Source organism: Squalius cephalus (genome assembly GCF_949319135.1).
Source record: "Squalius cephalus genome assembly, chromosome: 10".
Lineage (NCBI taxonomy): Eukaryota > Metazoa > Chordata > Actinopteri > Cypriniformes > Leuciscidae > Squalius > Squalius cephalus.
In genome coordinates, this window is record NC_137131.1 from 31,574,450 (window position 1) to 31,596,197 (window position 21,748).

The 21,748-nt window shown below is 41.1% G+C and overlaps 3 protein-coding genes across 4 annotated transcripts in view; all 3 read right to left on the reverse strand.

The window, feature by feature from the left end:
- The window catches only part of cacng5a (calcium channel, voltage-dependent, gamma subunit 5a), a 95,852-nt gene extending 80,188 nt beyond the window's left edge, over positions 1-15,664 (reverse strand). The window contains exon 1 of the mRNA XM_079883322.1: positions 15,445-15,664. The gene's annotated coding sequence lies outside the window, so the exon portion shown is untranslated. The remainder of the gene's footprint in view (positions 1-15,444) is intronic.
- The window catches only part of LOC307166205 (craniofacial development protein 2-like), a gene marked incomplete at its 3' end in the record, with an annotated part of 193,535 nt that continues 175,104 nt past the window's right edge, over positions 3,318-21,748 (reverse strand). Inside the window, exons 2-3 of the mRNA XM_079884421.1 lie at positions 5,955-7,378; positions 3,318-3,649 (exon numbers count right to left, since the gene is read on the reverse strand). Coding sequence (XP_079740547.1) covers positions 3,318-3,649; positions 5,955-7,014 — 1,392 coding nt within the window. The 5' untranslated portion in view covers positions 7,015-7,378. The remainder of the gene's footprint in view (positions 3,650-5,954; positions 7,379-21,748) is intronic.
- The window catches only part of prkcaa (protein kinase C, alpha, a), a 233,676-nt gene continuing 228,827 nt past the window's right edge, over positions 16,900-21,748 (reverse strand). For both annotated transcript variants that reach the window (XM_079883299.1, XM_079883300.1), the window contains one exon: positions 16,900-20,667. In XM_079883299.1, the coding sequence (XP_079739425.1) occupies positions 20,503-20,667 (165 nt within the window). In that variant the 3' untranslated portion in view covers positions 16,900-20,502. The remainder of the gene's footprint in view (positions 20,668-21,748) is intronic.

A 21,748-nucleotide genomic window follows, 5' to 3' on the forward strand; every position in this document is an offset into this window, starting at 1 on the left:
CTCTACCTCTGGGTGCTGAACGATCAGTATTCTGAGCTTGTGACAGGGCAGTTGGAGGCGAATGTCCCTGGTAGAGAGACAGACCTCGTATCCGGGTTGGTATACTGGGGTATCTGCTCTTCTGGAGTCTGCCTAGCTCTTATGCCTCCTGACCACTCTCTGTAGATGAAGTCCCAGACCCTCTCACTCTCCTTAAACCAGTGGTCCACAGCTGGGACTTCTGAAGGCTCTCCTGACCAGAGAAACTGGGGAGGTTGGAAACCGAGTACACACTGGAATGGAGTGAGACCGGTGGTTGGTTGATAAAGGGAGTTCTGTGCATACTCTGCCCATGTGATGTAATGACTCCAGCTGTGTTGGTGATTGTGGTAATATGACTTCAGAAAGCAGCAGATCTCCTGAATCTTCCGTTCTGTTTGTCCTTTAGATTGTGTGTGGAAACCTGAAGATAGACTGACACATATAGGAGCTGGAAAAATGCCTTCCATACCCTGGATATAAATTGTGAGCCTCTGTCGGACACTATGTCTTCAGGTAAGCCGCAGTTTCTGAACACATGATGGAAAAGCGCTTCAGCTGTCTCCATGGCTGTTGGGATGTTCTTCATTTGGATAGACGGCATTCTTTGGACCTGTGGACTGTCACAGGAATACATCAGATTCTGAAAGGTCTTGGAAAGAATGGGAGGTGGATGCAGTTTACAGGTTTTAGGTAAGTGACAAGGAGTTTTGAAGATGGCACAGGCTGGACATAGTTCATTGCACATAGACTGAGCTTCCTGGGTCATTTATGGCCACCAGTAACGGTTGCGAAAGAGAGAGGGGGTTTGCTGACTGCCTGGGTGTCCTGAGCCTAAGAAAGAGTGAGCAGAATCCATGAGGGTAAGACACAGGGCTGATGGAACATAAATCTTACCCTTAGGACCCTCAGGTTCAGAGTGAGGGGCCTCGGTGATCCATTCATCCAGATAGGAGGATGGCTGAAGGGAGAATGGGTTCTGCAGCCACAGGTGGTAGCTCAGGAGAATTTAAACGGGATAAAGCGTCAGCCTTGATGTTCTTATGCCCTGGTCTGTAGGTGACCTTGATGTTCAATCAAGTGAAGAATAAAGCCCAGCGGACTTGTCTGGGATTGAGGTGACAGGCTTCCCAGAGGTAATCTAGGTTGCGATGGTCTGTGATGCCCTCAAAGGGATGTGTAACTCCCTCCACCCAGTGTCGCCACTCCTTGAGCAGTAGGTTGATGGCTAGTAACTCTCTGCTGCCTTCTTTTCTTCCTTGAAAATAAGGTGCATGGATAGAGCTTGGTTGGATTCCCCTGATGTGGAGGTATCCACCTCAACCATGAAGGATAGTTTAGGGTTTAGATGTGTCTGTGTGGGGGCGGTAGTGAAAGCTTCCTTGAGCTGCTGGAGTGCGACCGTGGCTGTGGGTGTCCAGGACAGAGACTCAAGATTATTGCGGAGTAGAGTGGTGAGGAAATCTTATTAAAATCTGCAATGAATCAACTGTAAAAGTTAGCAAATCCTTGGAATCTATGCAGATCTCTAACAGAGGATGGAAGTGGCCAATCTGGAACTGCTTTTACCTTTCCCTGGTCCATCTTAACCCCCTGAGGTCGGCTATCGCGCCGGCGCGATAGGCTCGTTTTTTTCCGTATGAGTGCAAAAAAAAATAAAAAAAAATAAATAATTTTTATCTTATATGCTTGTGTTATACATCAATCGATCCTGTTTAGTGTGTATTTTTTTTGTGTATGCTCATAATAAAAACAAAGTGTTGTGCTTTTCGCCAAATAAAGAAAAATAAACATGATGCGAGTTCTGCCTACTCTCCGTCAGTGAAGTCAATTCTGAAACGCGTCCGAAAATGAACAATAACTCAGCGAATACTCAGTCAAACAGGCATACAGTCACACAGGCATGAAGCTTGAATTCTCTTCTTTCAAATGAAGTAATTTTTATAAAAAACAAATATTCACAGTTTATATAATATGTATGTAAAGAGAGAGATGTCAGTCGTTCTCATCTCAGCTAATTAAGTTTTAATGTGACTCCGCCTACGGAGACCGCGCTATTCAAACGCAAATGTGAGGCGATCCATACAAACCTGTGAAACGCTCACATCCGCTGGATAAGGCCGGTGAAACACTGGATGCGTGGCGTAAGCGTCTCAGCTGCGTGGCGTGTCCGTTTTTATTTCGGCTCCCATCCATGTTAACGTGGCGGCACGAGCCGCGTGGAAAACGCGTGCATTCTAGAAATAGAACCGACGCCTATTTTTCACGCGACACGCAAGCGTCTTGGAAGCGTTTCCATGCAAAATTGAATAGGAAAATCTGTTTATTTGTCATTTTGACACGAATACATATTAATAAATGTCCTTTTGATGTTTAAAAGTGTCTAGGTTTTGACATAAATGCAAATATAAATGTAATTTTACAAAATATGATCGATTTTCAAATACTGCTGTATTGAATGAACAGCTTTTAGCAAACTCTATTGCTATACTGAGATGAGGAATATATACTGTATGTGTTTTGTCAAAAATAAAGTCATCAACTAACTAATGAATCCTTTACTTTGAAATACGTATGATAAAATGTATACTTTAGTTTTGAAAGACGTTGACTAGTTTTGAAAAGATTATAAAGTATGTATGTGCATGCATATATATATGTGTGTGTGTATATATGAAGAGTTCAGATGCAAAAGCCTCTAAATGCCATCTGAAATTTTCTCCTAGAATGATCATTTTTATGAAGCTTGTATATTTAAGTTAGCTATAGGTGACACACCTGAATGAATGGCTCATTAAGTATGCAGGGACGTAGTCTCACCAGGTGTGAACTACTAAATATGCATGATGCTGTTGGAGCGGTTACGCCCCATCCGCATATTGGCTTTCCAAACTAAAAGTGTTTCACAAAACTAAAATCAATGTATCGTTTTTTTGTGAATGATTAGGCAGGATGATTTTCATATCATTTTGAAGAAAAAACACTAGGCGATGAAATCCATTAGTCAAAAGTCTTATTGCCACATATTTAGTATGTGTTTTGTGGCCTTATTTCAGAAACTTTAATTTTTAGTTTTTTCGATAACCATGCATAAACATTATTCTCTCAAAAATGAAAACATGTACATACATGTGGCTCACATATTATGGAAGTCCTGTTTGTGCTATATAGAGTGAATTTACACCTTTGCCATTAATATGTTTATAAGCAACTGAAAAAAGCACAAATGTCAGGGCATGTCAGAACATCTCAAGGACCCCAAAAACACCCCAGACCCCAGAGGGTTAACTCCTGACGCATTAATGATGTAGCCCAAAAACTGGATGGATCATGATGTCATCAATGTAGACAATCATGAAGCGATGTAGATAATCCCGGAACACCTCATTCATGAATCCTTGGAAAATGGAAGGTGAGTTGGACAAGCAATATGGCATAACCAAGTATTCGTAGTGGTCTGCAGGTGTTATGAAGGTGGTATTCCACTCATCTCCTTTCTGTATATGAATGAGGTTGTACATACTGCGCAGGTCCAGTTTCAAGAGGATGAATTCATCCTGAAATGCCCGGTATTCTGTTGGAATCTCCACCTTCCAGTCTTGAACGGGGCTCTCAATTGTAGTTGCCAGCACTGGAATGGAGAGTTGATCATCACGCTGGTTAGGTTTTTTTGGTAGATGAAGACTTTAAGCTTTAAAACATCCCGTTCCCCAGGAAATAATCTCTTCAGAATTTCAGGATATGTTGAGTTCATGCACTTGAAGCCACGGGCGTCCAAGGATGATGTCGGCAGTAAATCCTTCCAGCACCAGCAGCGAGATGGATTCATGGTGAGTGCAGCCAAGGTGAAGAGTCAGAGGAGGGGAGCAGTGAGTAATGGTTCCTTTTCCCAGGGTCTTACATATGATCGAGTGGATGTTTTGGGCCTCTTGACAAGGAAATTGTGGGAGGTTGAGGCAACGGAGGATTTTCGCGGATATGAAGTTCTCTGCTGAGTCTGAGTCAATGAGGGCTTGTGCTAAAATAGATAGGGTAGCAGCCGTAACTTATACATTCATCCATCCATCCATCCATCCATCTTCTACCGCTTATCCGACCGGGTCGCGGGGGCAGCAGTCTAAGCAGGGATGCCCAGACTTCCCTCTCCATAGACACTTCCTCCAGCTCTTCCGGGGGGACACCGAGGCATTCCCAGGCCAGCCGGGAGACATAGTCTCTCCAGCATGTCCTAGGTCTTCCCCGGGGCCTCCTACCGGTGGAACATGCCCGGAACACCTTCCCGGGAAGGCGTCCAGGAGGCATCCGGAAAAGATGCCCGAGCCACCTCAACTGACCCCTCTCGATGTGGAGGAGCAGCGGCTCTACTCTGAGCTCCTCCCGAGTGACCGAGCTTCTCACCCTATCTCTAAGGGATCGCCCAGCCACCCTGCGGAGAAAGCTCATTTCGGCCACTTGTATCCGGGATCTTGTCCTTTCGGTCATGACCCACAGCTCATGACCATAGGTGAGAGTAGGAACGTAGATTGACCGGTAAATCGAGAGCTTCGCCTTGCGGCTCAGCTCCTTCTTCACCACGACAGACCGGTACAGGGACCGCATTACTGCAGAAGCTGCACCGATCCACCTGTCAATCTCACATTCCATCCTTCCCTCACTGGTGAACAAGACCCCAAGATACTTGAACTCCTCCACTTGAGGCAGGAGCTCTCCACCAACCTGAAGCGGGCAAACCACCCTTTTCCGACTGAGAACCATGGCCTCGGATTTGGAGGTGCTGATTCTCATCCCAGCCGCTTCACACTCGGCTGCAAACCGTCCCAGTGCATGCTGGAGGTCCTGGTTTGATGAGGCCAGCACGACAACATCATCCGCAAAGAGCAGAGATGAAATCGTGTGGTCCCCAAACCTGACCCCCTCCGGCCCCTGGCTGCGCCTAGAAATTCTGTCCATAAAAATTATGAACAGAACCGGCGACAAAGGGCAGCCCTGCCAGAGTCCAACATGCACCGTGAACAAATCTGACTTACTGCCGGCAATGCGAACCAAGCTCCTGCTTCGGTCGTACAGGGACCGGATAGCCCTTAGCAAAGGGCCCCGAACCCCATACTCCCAGAGCACCCTCCACAAGATGCCGCGAGGGACACAGTCGAATGCCTTCTCCAAATCCACAAAGCACATGTGGATTGGTTGGGCAAACTCCCATGAGCCCTCCAGCACCCTGTAGAGGGTATAGAGCTGGTCCAGTGTTCCACGACCGGGACGAAAACCACACTGTTCCTCCTGAATCTGAGGTTCTACTATCGGCCGGATTCTCCTCTCCAGTACCCTGGCATAGACTTTCCCAGGGAGGCTGAGAAGTGTGATCCCCCTATAGTTGGAGCACACCCTCCGGTCCCCCTTCTTGAAAAGAGGGACCACCACCCCGGTCTGCCAGTCCAAAGGCACTGTCCCCGACCGCCACGTGATGCTGCAGAGGCGTGTCAGCCAAGACAGCCCCACAACATCCAGAGACTTGAGGTACTCAGGGCGGATCTCATCCACCCCCGGTGCCTTGCCACCGAGGAGTTTCTTGACTACCACGGTGACTTCAGCTTGGGTGATGGACGAGTCCACCTCCGAGCCCTCAGCCTCTGCTTCCTCAATGGAAGACGTGACGGCGGGATTGAGGAGATCCTCGAAGTATTCCTTCCACCGTCCGGTGATATCCCCAGTCGAGGTCAACAGCTGCCCACCTCCACTGTAAACAGCATTGGTAGGGCACTGCTTCCCCCTCCTGAGGCGCCGGACGGTTTGCCAGAATCTCTTCGAGGCCGACCGATAGTCCTTCTCCATGGCCTCACCGAACTCCTCCCAGGCCCGAGTTTTTGCCTCCACAACCACCCGGGCTGCAGTCCGCTTGGCCCGTCGGTACCCATCAGCTGCCTCAGGAGTCCCACAAGCCAGCCTGGCCCAATAGGACTCCTTCTTCAGCTTGACGGCATCCCTTACTTCCGGTGTCCACCACCGGGTTCGGGGATTGCCGCCTCGACAGGCACCGGAGACCTTACGGCCACAGCTCCGAGTGGCCGCGTTGACAATGGAGGTGGAGAACATGGTCCACTCTGACTCAATATCTCCAGACTCCCTCGGGATCTGGTCGAAGCTCTGCCGGAGGTGGGAGTTGAAGATCTCTCTGACAGGAGATTCGGCCAAACGTTCCCAACAGACCCTCACAGTACATTTGGGTCTGCCGAGTCTGTCCAGCTTCCTCCCCTGCCATCGGATCCAACTCACCACCAGGTGGTGATCAGTTGACAGCTCCGCCCCTCTCTTCACCCGAGTGTCCAAGACATACGGCCGGAGGTCGGATGAAACGACCACAAAGTCGATCATCGACCTCCGGCCTAGGGTGTCCTGGTGCCATGTGCACTGATGGACACCCTTATGCTTGAACATGGTGTTCGTTATGGACAAGCTGTAACTAGCACAGAAGTCCAATAACAGAACACCACTCGGGTTCAGATCAGGGGGGCCGTTCCTCCCAATCACGCCCCTCCAGGTGTCACTGTCGCTGCCCACGTGGGCGTTGAAGTCCCCCAGTAGAACGACGGAGTCCCCAGTCGGAGCACTTTCCAGCACCCCTCCCAGAGACTCCAAGAAGGCCGGGTACTCTGCACTGCCGTTCGGCCCGTAGGCACAAACGACAGTGAGAGACCTATCCCCGACCCGAAGGCGCAGGGAAGCGACCCTCTCGTTCACCGGGGTGAACTCCAACACATGGCGGCTGAGCTGGGGGGCTATAAGCAAACCCACACCAGCCCGCCGCCTCTCACCATGGGCAACTCCAGAGTGGTGAAGAGTCCATCCTCTCTCGAGGAGTGTGGTTCCAGAGCCCAAGCAGTGCGTAGAGGTGATCCCAACTATCTCTAGTCGGAATCTCTGAACCTCACGCACAACCTCAGGCTCCTTCCCCGCCAGAGAGGTGACGTTCCATGTCCCTAGAGCTAGATTCCGCATCCAGGGATCGGGTTGTCTAGGCCCCCGCCTTCAACTGCCGCCCGATCCACTTAGCACCGGCCCCTTACGGTCCCTCCTGCAGGTGGTGGGTCCACGGGAGGGTGGCCCCAAGTCGCTCCTTCGGGCTGAGCCCGGCCGGACCCCATGGGGGGAGGCCCGACCACCAGGCGCTCGCATACGAGCCCCAACCCCGGGCCTGGCTCCAGGGTGGGGCCCCGGCTGCGCCATACCGGGCGACATCACGGTACTCGTTTTTTTTTTCATCATAAGGGTTTTTGAACCGCTCTTAGTCTGACCCGTCACCTAGGACCTGTTTGCCTTGGGAGACCCTACCAGGGGCATATAGCCCCAGACAACATAGCTCCTAGGGTCATTCAGGTACTCAAACCCCTCCACCACGGTAAGGTGGCAGTTCAAGGAGGGGACTTATACATTCGTTTGTGTTAATGATGAGATGTAAGGTTGGATTTGGACTGCACTCACCGGATATCTTGGAGGTGTGATGGGACAGTCATAAAGTAGATTACCATTAGCACCACAGAATAAGCATAAATTATTTTGGATGCGTCACTGTTTCTCTGAGGGTGAGAATCGTCAATTTGCATAGGTTTGGGTGCTAGCGCTGGTTTCTGGACATGTGCAATAAATATACAGAACTGAAGAAAATACACCTGAGGGAGCTGATACTTACGGAGCGATCAATAAGGAAATAAGAAAATCCATGAATACAGAAAAAGAGACCTGAATAGAAGACCAGTGCCAGGAAATATAAAATAGCCTGAACCATTACAACAGTAAGAAGGCATATCAGACCATGAAGAAACTAACAAATGTGAAAAAAACCCAGAGTGTCCACAATCAATAACAAGGCAGGTAACTGCCTCACAGAAGAGCAAGAAATCCACGACAGATGGATGGAGTACTGCTCTGAACTATACAACTACACACCCAATGGGGATCCGGCAGTACTGACATATCCCCAGATAAATAAAGACAGCCTTCCTATTCTACGAGAAGTAGTTGAAGCAGAAATATGATCTTTGAAGAAAGCAAAGTCAGTGGGAGTGGACAACATTCCAGCTGAACTGCTACAAGCAGGGGGAGAAACAATGATCAATGCCCTTATCATTTGCAACAAGATCTGGCAAAATGGGGAGTGGCCTACAACTTGGACTACTTATCGTAATGCTTCCTAAAAAGGCAATCTTCAACAATGTTAAAATTATCGTACCATTAGTCTCATTAGCCACCCAGTAAAGTCCTACTGAAGATAATACTGAAAAGGTTGGAATCTCAAGCTGAACATACAATCGCAGAAGAACAGGCCGGATTCAGGACAGGACGTAGTACCACTAAACAGATTTTTAATTTAAGAATCATCTGCAAGAGGTACTTGCAACATCAGCAACATCTTTATCATGTGTTCGTGGACTTTAAAAAAGCCTTTGACCGGGTTTGCCATGCAGCTTTGTGGGTGACCATGAGGAAGTATAACATCAGCCCCAACCTTATTAGATTCATCAAGCCACCTGTATGAAAAGGCCACCAGTGCAGTCCTCCACAAAGGAGCCATTGGTAGTTGGTTAAAGACGACAGTCGGTGTACGTCAAGGATGCCTACTTTCTCCTACTCTCTTCAACATCTTCCTGAAGCGCATCATGACTGACGCTCCTGGAAAACCATGAGGGAACCTTCAGCCCAATCACAATCACTGGAAGAACAATCACAAACCTCCATTTTGGAGATGACATTGATGGGCTAGATGGAGAAGAAAAAGAACTGGCTAGCTTGGTAGAATGACCACCCATGCCTATGGAAAGGAAATTAGGCCTGAACGATTAATTGAAATCGAATCGCAATCACGATTTGAAACGTTGCGATTAGCTAATCGCAAAAGGCTGCAATGTGGATGTGATGTGAAAAATGTGTCCCAGAGCAAAAGCATGACTGCCCTCTTTGTGTGGTAGTCTTACTAAGCAACTGAGTGAGGGCACTTCTGTTCTACCCCATAGAAGCTAACCATCTACTGGATAGAAAGTAGTGTTAATTTCATTAACGAAATCTATGACAAAAAATGTTTGTTGACGACCTTTTTATTTCATGACTAAGACGAGACGAAGACGAGTTAAGTCAAGTCAAGTCAAGTATATTTGTATAGCGCTTTTCACAATACAGATTGTATCACAGCAGCTTCACAGTATTAAATTAAAATAATACAACAAGGTTTGTTTCTAGTGGAATTTATTGATTGATAAAATTAAATTAAATATCCACAAAATATCCCCAACTGAGCAAGCCAAAGGCAACAGTGGCAAGGAACCGAAAAACTCCATCAGGTGACCTAATGGTGACCTAAAACTCCATCAGGTGACCTAATGGAGAAAAAAAAACCTTGGGAGAACCCAGGCTCAGTCGGGGGCCAGTTCTCCTCTGGCGTTTATGAACTAGAGACCGGATTTAACTGTAAGATTAAAAATATTATATGAATGCCTGGCTGAAGAGATGCATCTTTAATCTAGTTTTAAACTTAACACCAACATCATTATGTGACTAAATAAACACAACATCCTTGATGAAAGACAAGACTAAATGTAGTAAAAAATAAATAAAAAATTTAACCAAAACCCCTCTTTGTGAAAAGAGACAAATTTTTTCAGTGTCATTCAGTTGGTCTGTGTTCTGTCACGAGGTGCTTGCGCTGTTTGCTACGAATATATCTGTGATCAAACCTTCTCGATGATGAACTGCAATAAATCCAAACATGCATCTCGACTATAACCTATTGATTGTGGTTACTGAATAACTGCACTTTTCACAAGTCTTTTTTGCTCTCGTTTTAATAGAAAAACATTAAATTAATGGATTTATTAGATTGGATTTATTAGAATTTCACTGTTTTAATTTTTGAGAGAAGTTTTTTGTTTTACCAGTAGGCATATGATAAATGAAACTAGATAAGGTAAAATAAACCATGTGCATGGGTTGGCATTCTCTTGATTTGTGCTTATAGCTGAAAGTGCAATAATTCTGATGAATATACATTTTTCAAATGACAACAATCGTTATGATTATAATTTTGAGCAAAATAATTGGGATTATCAATTTAACCATTATGCAGCATGACAAAAACTAGACTAAAATGCTCAGATATTTAGTCTACTAAAACTTGACTAAACAAAAACAGGACATGGTTGAGGAAATATGTTAACAACTAAGAGTACATTTGACTCAGGACTGAGACTAAATAAAATAAAAAAATAGCTGACAAAATGAACATTAATAGAAAGGAACACTCCATTTGCTAGACTACAAGACAGTGGAGGGGTGTAAAGTTAAAGGCATGTTGTACTCCTTTAATTTAGAGTGTGTGCTGCACACTATTGAGAATATTCAGCCTGTTCTCATCCCAAGGCGTCATATACTGACGCTTTTGACATTTCGTCTACATCGAACGCACATGGCACCCTTTAGCGTCAATATGAGACGCAGATAGATATGGGCCAGAAGGCGCCTCCTAGCGGTCTAACCCTAACCCTACCCCAGACCTAAACCTACCCATAACCGAACAAAGCTCTGTGCGTGTCATATTGACGCTAAAGGGTGCCATGTGCGTTCGATGTAGACGAAATGTCAAAAGCGTCAGTATATGACGCCCTAGGATGAGAATGCGTTGGAATACTGAGCTGAATCTTGACTTTACAAAATTTTATTGCAAATCAAATCACATAATCTGTCAGAAAATGGCATCAGTATACACATTAAAGTCAACAGGCAAGTACTTGAGACCGTACAGAATTTTAAGTAAACCAATTTTAAGCTATAGTCTCTGACAAAGGGTCCAGGCAAGAAGTTCTCGCCAGGATAGCTCAAACAAATGCTGCACCGACGTGCCTTAAGCCCATCTGGAGAGACAAAAACATTGGTCTTGGACTAAAAGTGAGATTACTCACAGAAGAATTCAAAGCATGGAGATGAAGTGCAACAGAAGAATCCTGGTTATTTCCTATACACAGCAAGTCACAAACAACGAAGTCTGGCAGACGATCAATCAAGCCATCGGACCATATGATGACTTGCTCGTAACGGTCAAGAAGAGAAAGCTGAGATGGTATGGTCATATCACCAGATCATCAGGCCTATCAAAAACCATCCTTTAAAGCACTGTACAATGTAGCAGGAAGCGATGGAGACTGGAAGAGATGGGAAAAAAAGAGATGGGAAGATAATATCCGAGAGTGAATTGAAGACTGATTTGAAGCTCAGCCAAGCTATGAGAACCGCAGAGGACAGAGAGAAGTGGAGAGAGCTGGTCAATAGAATATCTGTGGTGCACCAACGTACTCCTAAGGGACATGGGACATGATGGGACATGATGATGATGATGATGATATGCTGGTGCTGGCAGCAGCTGGGGATTGCAGGGCGAAAACTTTCAGTTGGCAGGCGGAGATGCACTGGGATATGCGAATGGAACAATGGATGAGATTTTCCAGACCAATGGTGTCATCGTAGACAGAGAGTTGCAGCTGCAGTGGTGGTTCGAGACCCATGATATGCAGTAATTAAAGCTGCCTCAATCCAGCCACTGGCCGATGTCAGAGTGCGAAATTACAGAGTGTACTTAGTCACAGAGGATTTTCCTTCACACAATTTATACAGCTGATCATGGACAGAAAGTAAGAAAGAAACAACTTTGGTTGTTTTTAAATGTGCTTTCTAAATAAATATTGATTGATTGATTGATTGATTTACACTCATTTTTTGTAGTTTCCCCTATTAAAGGCAGCCATGTTGCAGGAAGTTTTTTCAAAGTGACATCACTGCACATTATTACATGACTGGAAGTGTAATATTGTTCATAAATGCCTGTGAATTTTAGATTGGGTACAGTCTGTGTTTGTTTTCTGCGACCTTTGCCCAGTTGTTCAAAAAGTTTCATCTAGATCAGATTTATATGGATTTGGAAATCCCATGTTTTGCTATCCATGATCAGGTAACCCATCTTACTTTTGTGCCGTTTAAAAAAAAAAGATTGAATTGGATCACCATGATCAAGATACACACCTTTTCAAATGACCAAATCCAGATTACTAGTGCTCTAAATAGGGTCACATTTCACAATGTAGGCTGATAGTTATGTAAAAAACTACAGGTAGAATAGTCACTGTGGGGTCACTTTAAGTGTTTTTATTTGAAGAAAAAATACAAGTAAACTCAATCAAACACAAAGCTTCTCTGAGGAATGCAAACCATTTGCAAGAGAAAGCAACAGCATTAACATATACATTTTTTCTCCCATCTCATATGTTTTTTTCTTTCAACATGTCCCTTTTGGGCTCTGTAGCCTCTCATCTGACCTACCACAAATAAATAAATCAAATATATGTGCAATAAGGGATGCAGTTGTTAGAAACTACTTTTGACTGGTTCATCTCTGATGATTGCGTGATTAAGATACAATGATTAAAAAAAAGTCGGGATTATTTTATGGCAACAAAATCTCTTTTTTTTTTTTTTTACATTACTCTACTGAAAGGCTTAACAGGTAGTCTAATGTGTGTGTGTGTGTGTGTGTGTACTTTACTTTATCACTGTAAGAAAATTAGTTGCAAAATATGAATAAGTATACTACGTACTAATGTTGTATTATTTGACCAATTTTACATTTTTATTACATTATGTTCCTAAAACCCTTCTGCTGGGATAAGGATAATCCTGATTTTATTTTATTTTTTTGGATCTAAGGTATCCCAGGCCTTCCTAAAATTTTGAACAACACATACTGAAGTTTTGCTCCAGATCAAACCAAGATTGGATTACATGATCTTATCCGATTTCACAGTCCTTTTTCTTTTTCTTTTGAGCAACCCATTTTAAAGATTTGATCCAATCCGATAGCCGAAATCCGATCAGATTACTTTTGAACAACTTGGCCTTGGTATGGATATTAAACCCAATGATAGGGTTCCCAGATTTGCATAACAAAATTAGCCCAATGTCCAATCAAAACTACCCTATACAATTTCAAGCTGAAAATTATCATAAAAGGGTAAAAAAAAAAAAAAAAAAACTTTTCATAAAAGATCTCACAGACTCCCTACCAGTGCCCAAAACTCTAATCTAGAACAGTTTTTGGTAGAATGTATAATGGGTACATTTTAAATACAAGTACTTCAGTCAAATACAATTTGTGCAATATGTCAAACCTTTAAACTGTGCCTAATGATTAAAATATATATATTTATTGGAGTGTGTCTCAGTCAGCTCCCTAGCTCTCTATATCATGAATATGTTTTTTGTGTACGAATTCTGGCACTGGCAAGTACCCTGATTCATTACACATTGGGACACTGCCTCTATTTCCGACAACATGACAACGTCCTCATTGTAAAACGTCACTACTGGTATTTATGAAAAAAAGCAGCACAGACATCTTTCTGACATTATTTGTTTTTGTTATTTAAAAGCACATTATGCTAAATTCTTTGAAATGTTGCAGGGACGTGTAAAAATCGTCCGCACATTGTTAAATAAATTGTTAATGTTAGCTAGATTATGCTAATTACCTGCCTAGTGATGTATGTTCATGCTGAAATATATCATTAAATAACTGTTTTTTTTTAAAAAAAAACATCTTTTGCATGTCATGATGTGTATTGAGTTGGCTCAAGGTGATTTTTGTTTAGTGTTCCTGAATTCCAGTTAAGAGAACATAGTGACCATCGATGCTCCCTGGTTTTAAACAGTGAACGTTTCAGTGCACTGGAAGAATTTTGCTACTGAGACAGCCCTTAAAATGGCTGACTCCCTGATCAGTTCCCTCATTACTAAACTAGGAAGCTGATTGAGACGCACCCTGGTATTTCTCTTCATGTCATTCACTGCAATATGGTCATACATATGATGGATAAGTGGAAAAGTCTGACTAAAACAGATAAAGGCTATAAATTATGTCAACAAAAATTTATGCAATTTGAATAATAACTTTAAATGCATACAGTGTCTACACTGCCAACATGCGTCACACCACGGCAAAACTACAGTAGATCGCTCCATTTGACAGAACAAGAGTAAGCACTCTCATAATATAATCATGTGGCTCAGGCTCAGTGGTTCATGTAGGTTGTCTACAAACTGGAAGGTTGGTGGTTCAATCCCCGGTTCCACCTGACCAAGTGTCGAGGTGTCCATGAGCAAGACACCTAACCCCAGCTGCTCCCGACGAGCTGGATGGTGCCTTGCATGGCAGACACCGCCGTCGGTGTATGAATGAGTGTGTGAATGGGTGAATGTGAGGCTATGTAAAGCGCTTTGGTGGCCTTAGGCCATATGAATGCAGTCCATAATCAACGGAGGTTCATTGGATAAACTGGTGCCCCATATTGCCCTGGGTATATACAATACAAAACATAAGATTAAACGTTTTGGTAAAAAATATTAGTAGTTGTAATCAAGAGTGCATGTGGTGGTATATTATTACATGGACTATAAAATTCGGAATGACAGCAAATTACTTCAGGCTCTTGCAGGGAATCTGTCCTTGGTGCTGAATCTGTGAACCCATTTACAACAACAGAATACACTGTGGCAGCCATCATTATTCTCCCTTCCGTGCACTATTGTGCATGTATTTTCTAATATATATATATATATATATTAGTCAGAAATAGATTATAGTCATTAAAATAGATTATTTAGATTATTGAAATAGATTATTTAGTCAGAAATAGATAGATATATATAATCTATTTCTGACTAAATGATCTATTTCAATAATCTAAATAATAGTCAGAAATAGATTTTAGTCATTAAAATAGATAGATTATCTAATAGATTATTTAGTCATATATATATATATATATATATATATATATATATATATATACATACAAACAAACATATGTATGTATGTATGTATATATATATATATATATATATATATATATATATATATATATATATATATATATATACAAACATGTATTGTATTGTATTGTATTGTCATGTATTGATAGCATTTAATGGTTGTCTTCACTGAGGTGTTGTTTGTCTTGTAAAGACCTCTTATATGTTTTGCTCTAAGGCTCCAAGAGACGCACTGTTTCACATATGACACAGAACGACAATGATTCAACTTTAACTTTTGTAAATGCTGAGTCCATCTTTTTCTACACCATTTGCGCTTAATGACAAAAAAAGCACATAGCCCAAAAATCATTCCCAGCTAATGAAATTAGTTTCTGGGGGGAAGTTTCTGATTTTTTTCTCAAATATAACAAGGAACTGTGGAAAACATTGATGTTCACTGGATTCTGAACCCGTCTTATCAAATTTTATAGTAGATACTTTAAATCTGCAAATGAGCCAAGACTAAGCAATGCCATAAAACAACGCAAGCAATAGAGTTATAGGCTAATTAGTTCCACATACCTGCGCTGAGACGTGCCTGTGTACCTCGCGTTCTTCAGTTCTTCTCTGATAAAGCGCAATAATGCAAGCAAATGTTCAACAGCCTTTATCTCATCACAGAGAGGTTTGCTGAAGCCAGACGAACCTCTAGAACCCTTCACACATGTTTATGGTGAGACGCGCCATTCGGCTTAATGTTGGTGATGCCCTAACATCCCTCTCCCTCTCTCTGCACGTCACTGACCGGTCACGGACTGACAACGACACAACGGCTGTGTGTATGCGAAATGTGTCATTACTCCTGTGTTATTGGTTTTAAATATAATGTAGAGTATGGCATGTGGTTCATGTCTGTTGTTATGTTTTGGGGGATGTAGCCTATTTGGAGTAATGTGTTATTGTTGTAGCTTAGAGCCTGACTACTGGCATAAAGTTACCATTTCACTTAGGAAGGGGTTGTGTGACTGACATATAAAACAGCAAAACATAGTTATTGTTTTATTATTATTATTATTATTTTTTTTTTTAGTTTGATATTTAGGGTCAGTTAAATCTGTGATCGATAATAATAACAAAAACAGCATGTGATAAAGTTACAGATCATTCAATAATCTAGATTTCCCCAGACCCCATATGTCTCCTATTAGCCCTTGGGACAGGGCTTTTGTGCACAATGCAAATTGTGCTGGTCCATGGGCAGTCTATAGATGCACCATGCAGATTTAGTTGGTGTGTTTTGGGTATCAGTACTCTGTTGGGAGATTAATGTCCAGCTTCACTAATAATTAGATAACTTAAAAGTAAAAGACCCCAAAACACAGGCTTGTAAAAGTCTGAAATTGGTCAGACAGACAGACACACACACACGGTTTACTATGTGGGGACTCTCCATAGATGTAATGGTTTTTATTCTGTACAAACTGCATATTATTTCCCCTTACACTAACCCTACCCCTAAACCTACCCATCACACAACACTTTCTGCATTTTTACATTAAAAAAAAAAAAAAAAAAAAATCATTCTGTATGATTTATTAGCTTGTTTCCTCATGGGGACCTCAATTTAGGTCCTCATGGTGACACGAGTCCCCATGAGTCTGTGTGCATTCAGGTTGAAGTCTCCACTGGGATAGAAAAAACATGTACACACACACACACACACACACACACACACACACACACACACACACACACACACACACACACACACACACACACACACACACACACAAAGCTGTCTATTGTCTGTATAGGGTTTTAATACAGAGTGGAATTTCGTGGTTTACAGCTAATTAATTTTTGGTAAGAGAACTAACAATGTCATGAACAGCTGGATAAAATATTCAGAATGACCATTTAATGCTTCTTTTGACTCTCTTAGCATGAAATTTTTATCTGCACCCTGCTCTGGTACAGGAGAGAAGATCACAGATCACCACAGCCAGTGTCAGGATCATCAGACTGAAGGGACATCTACAGACTGAGTTTCATTTTCCCTTCTTTATTTGCAATATCATACATTAGGTATAAATGGCAACATGGATTGCTTGGAAAAGCATAGATTATGTTAAGACAACTAACGCAGGACTAACATACACTGCTACAAAATACAACAGTTTACATGTTTTATTTATAGGTTATGGATCGATATTAGTATAGGAACAGAGATAGTGCTTTGGGATCAATTCAGGACCTTTCTAATTGAGAGACAGAAAGAGAGCAAAATAAGGCATTCTGTTGATTCTGTCCTCTAAATGCTATATAAAACAATCTTCAACTCAACGGATGTCAATAAAACAGGTCGACTAAATCACACAAAGCAAAAGGACAACAAAGTGATGTACAATACCAGACACATAAAGAACAACAAAGAAATAGGGAAAAATGTGATAAAACAAGGAGCAAAATTCTTGCTTTCATCTTCTACAAACACATAACTTAAAGTACAGGAACACATGGATTGCTGATTAATGCAGAAAAGGTCATTTTATTGTTTTTATATTTTGGGTGTCAAAAATTATTAAGAATTCATTATAATTGACAAGAGATGACTAAAGGAGCAGATATATTTGACAGTTCACACAAAAATTTAATTTCTGTATTTACTCACCCTCATGTCATTCTAAACCTGTATGACTTAGATATTATGACAAGTTTTTTTATTTTTTATTATTCAATGCAAGTCAATGGTAACCAAAACTCTTTGGTTACCAACAATCTTCAAATATCTTCTTCGCAGAAGAAAGAAAGTCATGCAGATTTTGAATATCAGAAGGGTCAGTAAATATTGAGACAATTTTTATTTTTGGGTGAATTATGCCTTCAAGGGGAAGCTAAACACCCGAGGCAAAGAAACAAGCAATGATATTAGCAGTTCGTTCATTCATTCGTTCATGTATTCAATCATTCATTCAGCAGCACAGGAATAGTGAGGAGTAGGTAAGGCAGATGGATCATTTTACAGTAGAGGAAACTCAAAGCATGCCATGTTAAACCTGTTTTTTAAAAAAAAATGGCTTTGAAACTTTCTTTACAACAGCCAAGGTAGTGCACATGATTGATTGGCAGATAAACAGAGCAAGAGATGCAATACTGCCATCTCAGGAGCAGTAACAGCATTCAGTTAACAGTACAGCTACATGAGACTAGTGCACAAAATACTGGATTGAATAGTGGTGCAACACTGCTCTTGCTGGGTTCAGCATGGCACTGATGCAAAGCAGGTTTTTGGAGAGACACAAGAAAAGAAAGAAAGCTGGGAGTTTGCATAAGAGTTGAAGAAAGATAATTTAGCGCTGAAGGGTTTCTAGAGCAAGACCAACATCTTATTAAATCCACAGAAATAAAAGGGAAGACAAAAGTGAGCTGATCTAAACTACAGCTATGGTGCCAAATTTCCATGTATTTGTGGTTAAGTGACAAAAAAAAAAAACAACAAAAAAAAACAACAACCTTAAACCTGGCAAGTATATTAGTGCTAGAACAAACCTGACACCATGTGATTTAAAATCTAACCAAGCTGATTTTCCCATCTGAGTAATTTATCTAATTCTGAAATTTACAAAAGCAAAAGATGGGAAGCAGGACAAACTACACCACAAAACTACAATATAAAGGCATTAAAATATTTAAAATGATGTTCAGAGTTTACAATATTAACTATGTGAAAAGAGAAAAATATTTTATATGCATCTGTCTGGTTCATTCTACATGCTGTAATACTCTTATAATCTCAAATTTAATCTTCCATTGATAGCAAAACATTCTTCAGAAATGCACACAATTATTTTCAAGTGGATCCTTTCCGTACCCAAACATGCAAGCATAGACAAGTTAGCAGACCATAGTAAGATGACAGCAGCCAATCAGCTAACACTTTAAAACCATGGAATCCAATAAGGTCACACATAACAGCCAAAAGCAGTATTTTTGTTTTTGACAAAATGTAGTTGGAAAATCAAATGGGGAAAACACATTTGTAAATGATTTCATTATGCAAATTACAAGGTCATTTCCATGTCATTTTACAATGTTTAGAGCAGTACACACCAATGATAACAACAATTACACAAATATCTACCTGAATATTAGCATTATATCAGCTGACTGTGTGATGACATGGTTAATACAAAATTACACATTTAAAAGGGACAATGATCACAAAAGTGGCCTATGAAAGTTACTAAAACATGTAAACCAGCTGATAATTGTACTTCTGTTTTATGTTAAAGCAAATTCACTTTCATTCGTTTCCCTCAGTTGTAAATTTGCACTAATGACATACCTTTGTGATGTAATGAAGTCACATTTAGTTGGTATAAAAAGGTTCTTATATTGTTTAAATAGCCTGTATTAAGTATTAGCAAAAAGTTGAAGCAGCAGGAGAAAAGTGTCATAATGATGATATATTTTACAGCAAGTTGTGTTAAATCTAAACAATGGTGTAAAGGTAATTCTGCAGGTACAGCAGAAATTAACATTTACAAATCAATTACTTGTATGTGATTTATCAGTCTTTCTCAATATCGCACATTACTGAAACAAAATAAACACCACACACACGCACGCACGCACGCACGCACAGGTTTTTCACATGTTCCTAGGATATTTTCTAATATGGCAAAAAGAGGATATTTTAAAACACTTGCTGAATTTAAGGGTTAACAAAGTTATACCTTTTTAGTCTGATATTTTATATGGGTAAAATGTATCTCTGTTTACTGTGAAAGAAAGCCATTTTATATGAACTGACATATATATTAATTATTAAAAAAAATATATCCTAAAACCTGAAATTTTTCATTATTATTTCACGCATCTAAAGCTGTTGGTTTGTGGATTGCGGCAATTCTTGGCACGCTTTTTACCATAAAACAAACAAAAAGTTGTTAAACTGTTTTCTTACCTGAAATATGTACAAATATAAGACTGAGAAATGTTCAATATTTGATTTAAACATTTAATGACACTTCCAATGAGAAAACACTGAAGACTCCAAAAAGAGAGTACTGAAACTGACACTAGAAGTACTTCTGTAAATAGATTAAGATAAATTGGTATAGTGCTAAGGGGAAGTCAGTAACCCCATTGGCTTTGGCGATTACCTTTAGAAAACCTGAATGGGAAGACTGTTTTAGGAAGCACACAACTCTGAATCTGTTATGAGACTTGGGGCAGATGTGGTGAAATCATTCTGTGTCAGCCACCAGTGGTTTGAGATAAGATGACCTCCTAGACTTTTAAAAACTGATCTGCACAAAGCCAGATGGTCAGTTTGTGATGTAAACAGCCCTTCCTAAACAGAGTTTAAGTGTTACTCAGTCTTTTTTTTATTTTTTTTATCTCTAAAACTATTTTTAATCATTAAGGTAAACTCCTCGACTGGCCTAAATTGAAATAATGCAAAACATAGGAAAATGATTTGCTAGGTTTTTAAACATAAAAAGACAGGACGTCTTTGAGATACAGTAATTGTGGTTTTGGTTTAACGTTAGTTACAGTACAGATAAAATGGTAAAAGGTAAGGGCAGAGTTTTGGGGTAGTTGGTAGATTCACATTCATTCCCTCTTTTTCCCGTTTTATTCACTGTTAATGATGGAGGGATGGATGAATTGAGGGTTGACAAAGGAAAATCCATCGAATTCTGCCTGGTCGATGTTGGCGATAACCAGCTCGTCAGGAGGGGTCAGTTGTGGCTGTGTGCGAGTGAAGAACTTGTCAAAGTTCTCTGCCCCCTTTCCACACTATAAAACAAAAAAAGAGGTAGCAAGTGAGAAAAAGATTACAGAAAAGAAAATATTTTTTTTGACAAGGTTTATTGTAATAGTAAAACCATGTAGTTTTAATCACAGTCTCAGAAGATGTATATAATTTGACACAAATGGCAAAGTCATACGTTTGTAAAATAGATGTTGTATGGCAGATAACAAACATGGTTAATAGTTGTAACTGTTTTATCTTCAGTTTGAATTCTAAATGTAAGGGATTTTAAGTGATTAGTTTGTAGGAAAAGTGTTTTAAGTGTTTACATTCTTTGTAGAACATATGGGATTTTGATGCCTATTCATACTTCTGTTCCCAATTACTTCATGTCCAATGCACAGATTAACACTCCTCAGATTTCAGATTATATGCCCTAGTTCCTCTTCATCTGAATTATGCAATTGGCTCTACTAGTTTGCACAGCTGTGGAAGCCAGACACACTGACACCTGACAGTAGCTTCTGACATGAATACTCTGCTTTAATTCATTAAAAGTAGTGTAAAAAATAAAATGTAATGTGAAACTTAATGAATCTTATGTGTGACAAAACAACATTGTAATCACAATAGACTCATAGTTCTCATTTTCTATTTTCCATGATAGGCTCATGAATACTTTTGTACCTCAGAGCATCTTGGCAAATTAACTAAACTACTCTAAGTAGGAGGTATATTAATTTAGTAGACTTCTTTAACCTCCATACAATGTGTATGAAAAGGTACCAAAGAACATCTATAATAACCCTATTATTATGACGAATCAATGATTCAAGGTTCCATATAAATTGACCTTTCGCCGGCCCCTCCCCCAAAACGGCCATTGTCCAATCACACATCATAGCAACCGTTACTATGTGAGCAGGTCCGACAAACATTAGTAAGATGGTGAAGCGTGCGCGCCCATGGCGTTCGTAAATCGGACACTAGATACCCCGAGAGATTGTCTGGAGGAGTTGTGTTCTTTCCATTCCCAAAGCCGAAAACACAAACAGTGTGGACGGCCCCACTCCCAGTTAAATGTGTCGAACATTACAAAGCATAAATACGTCTGCTGGCTGTGGT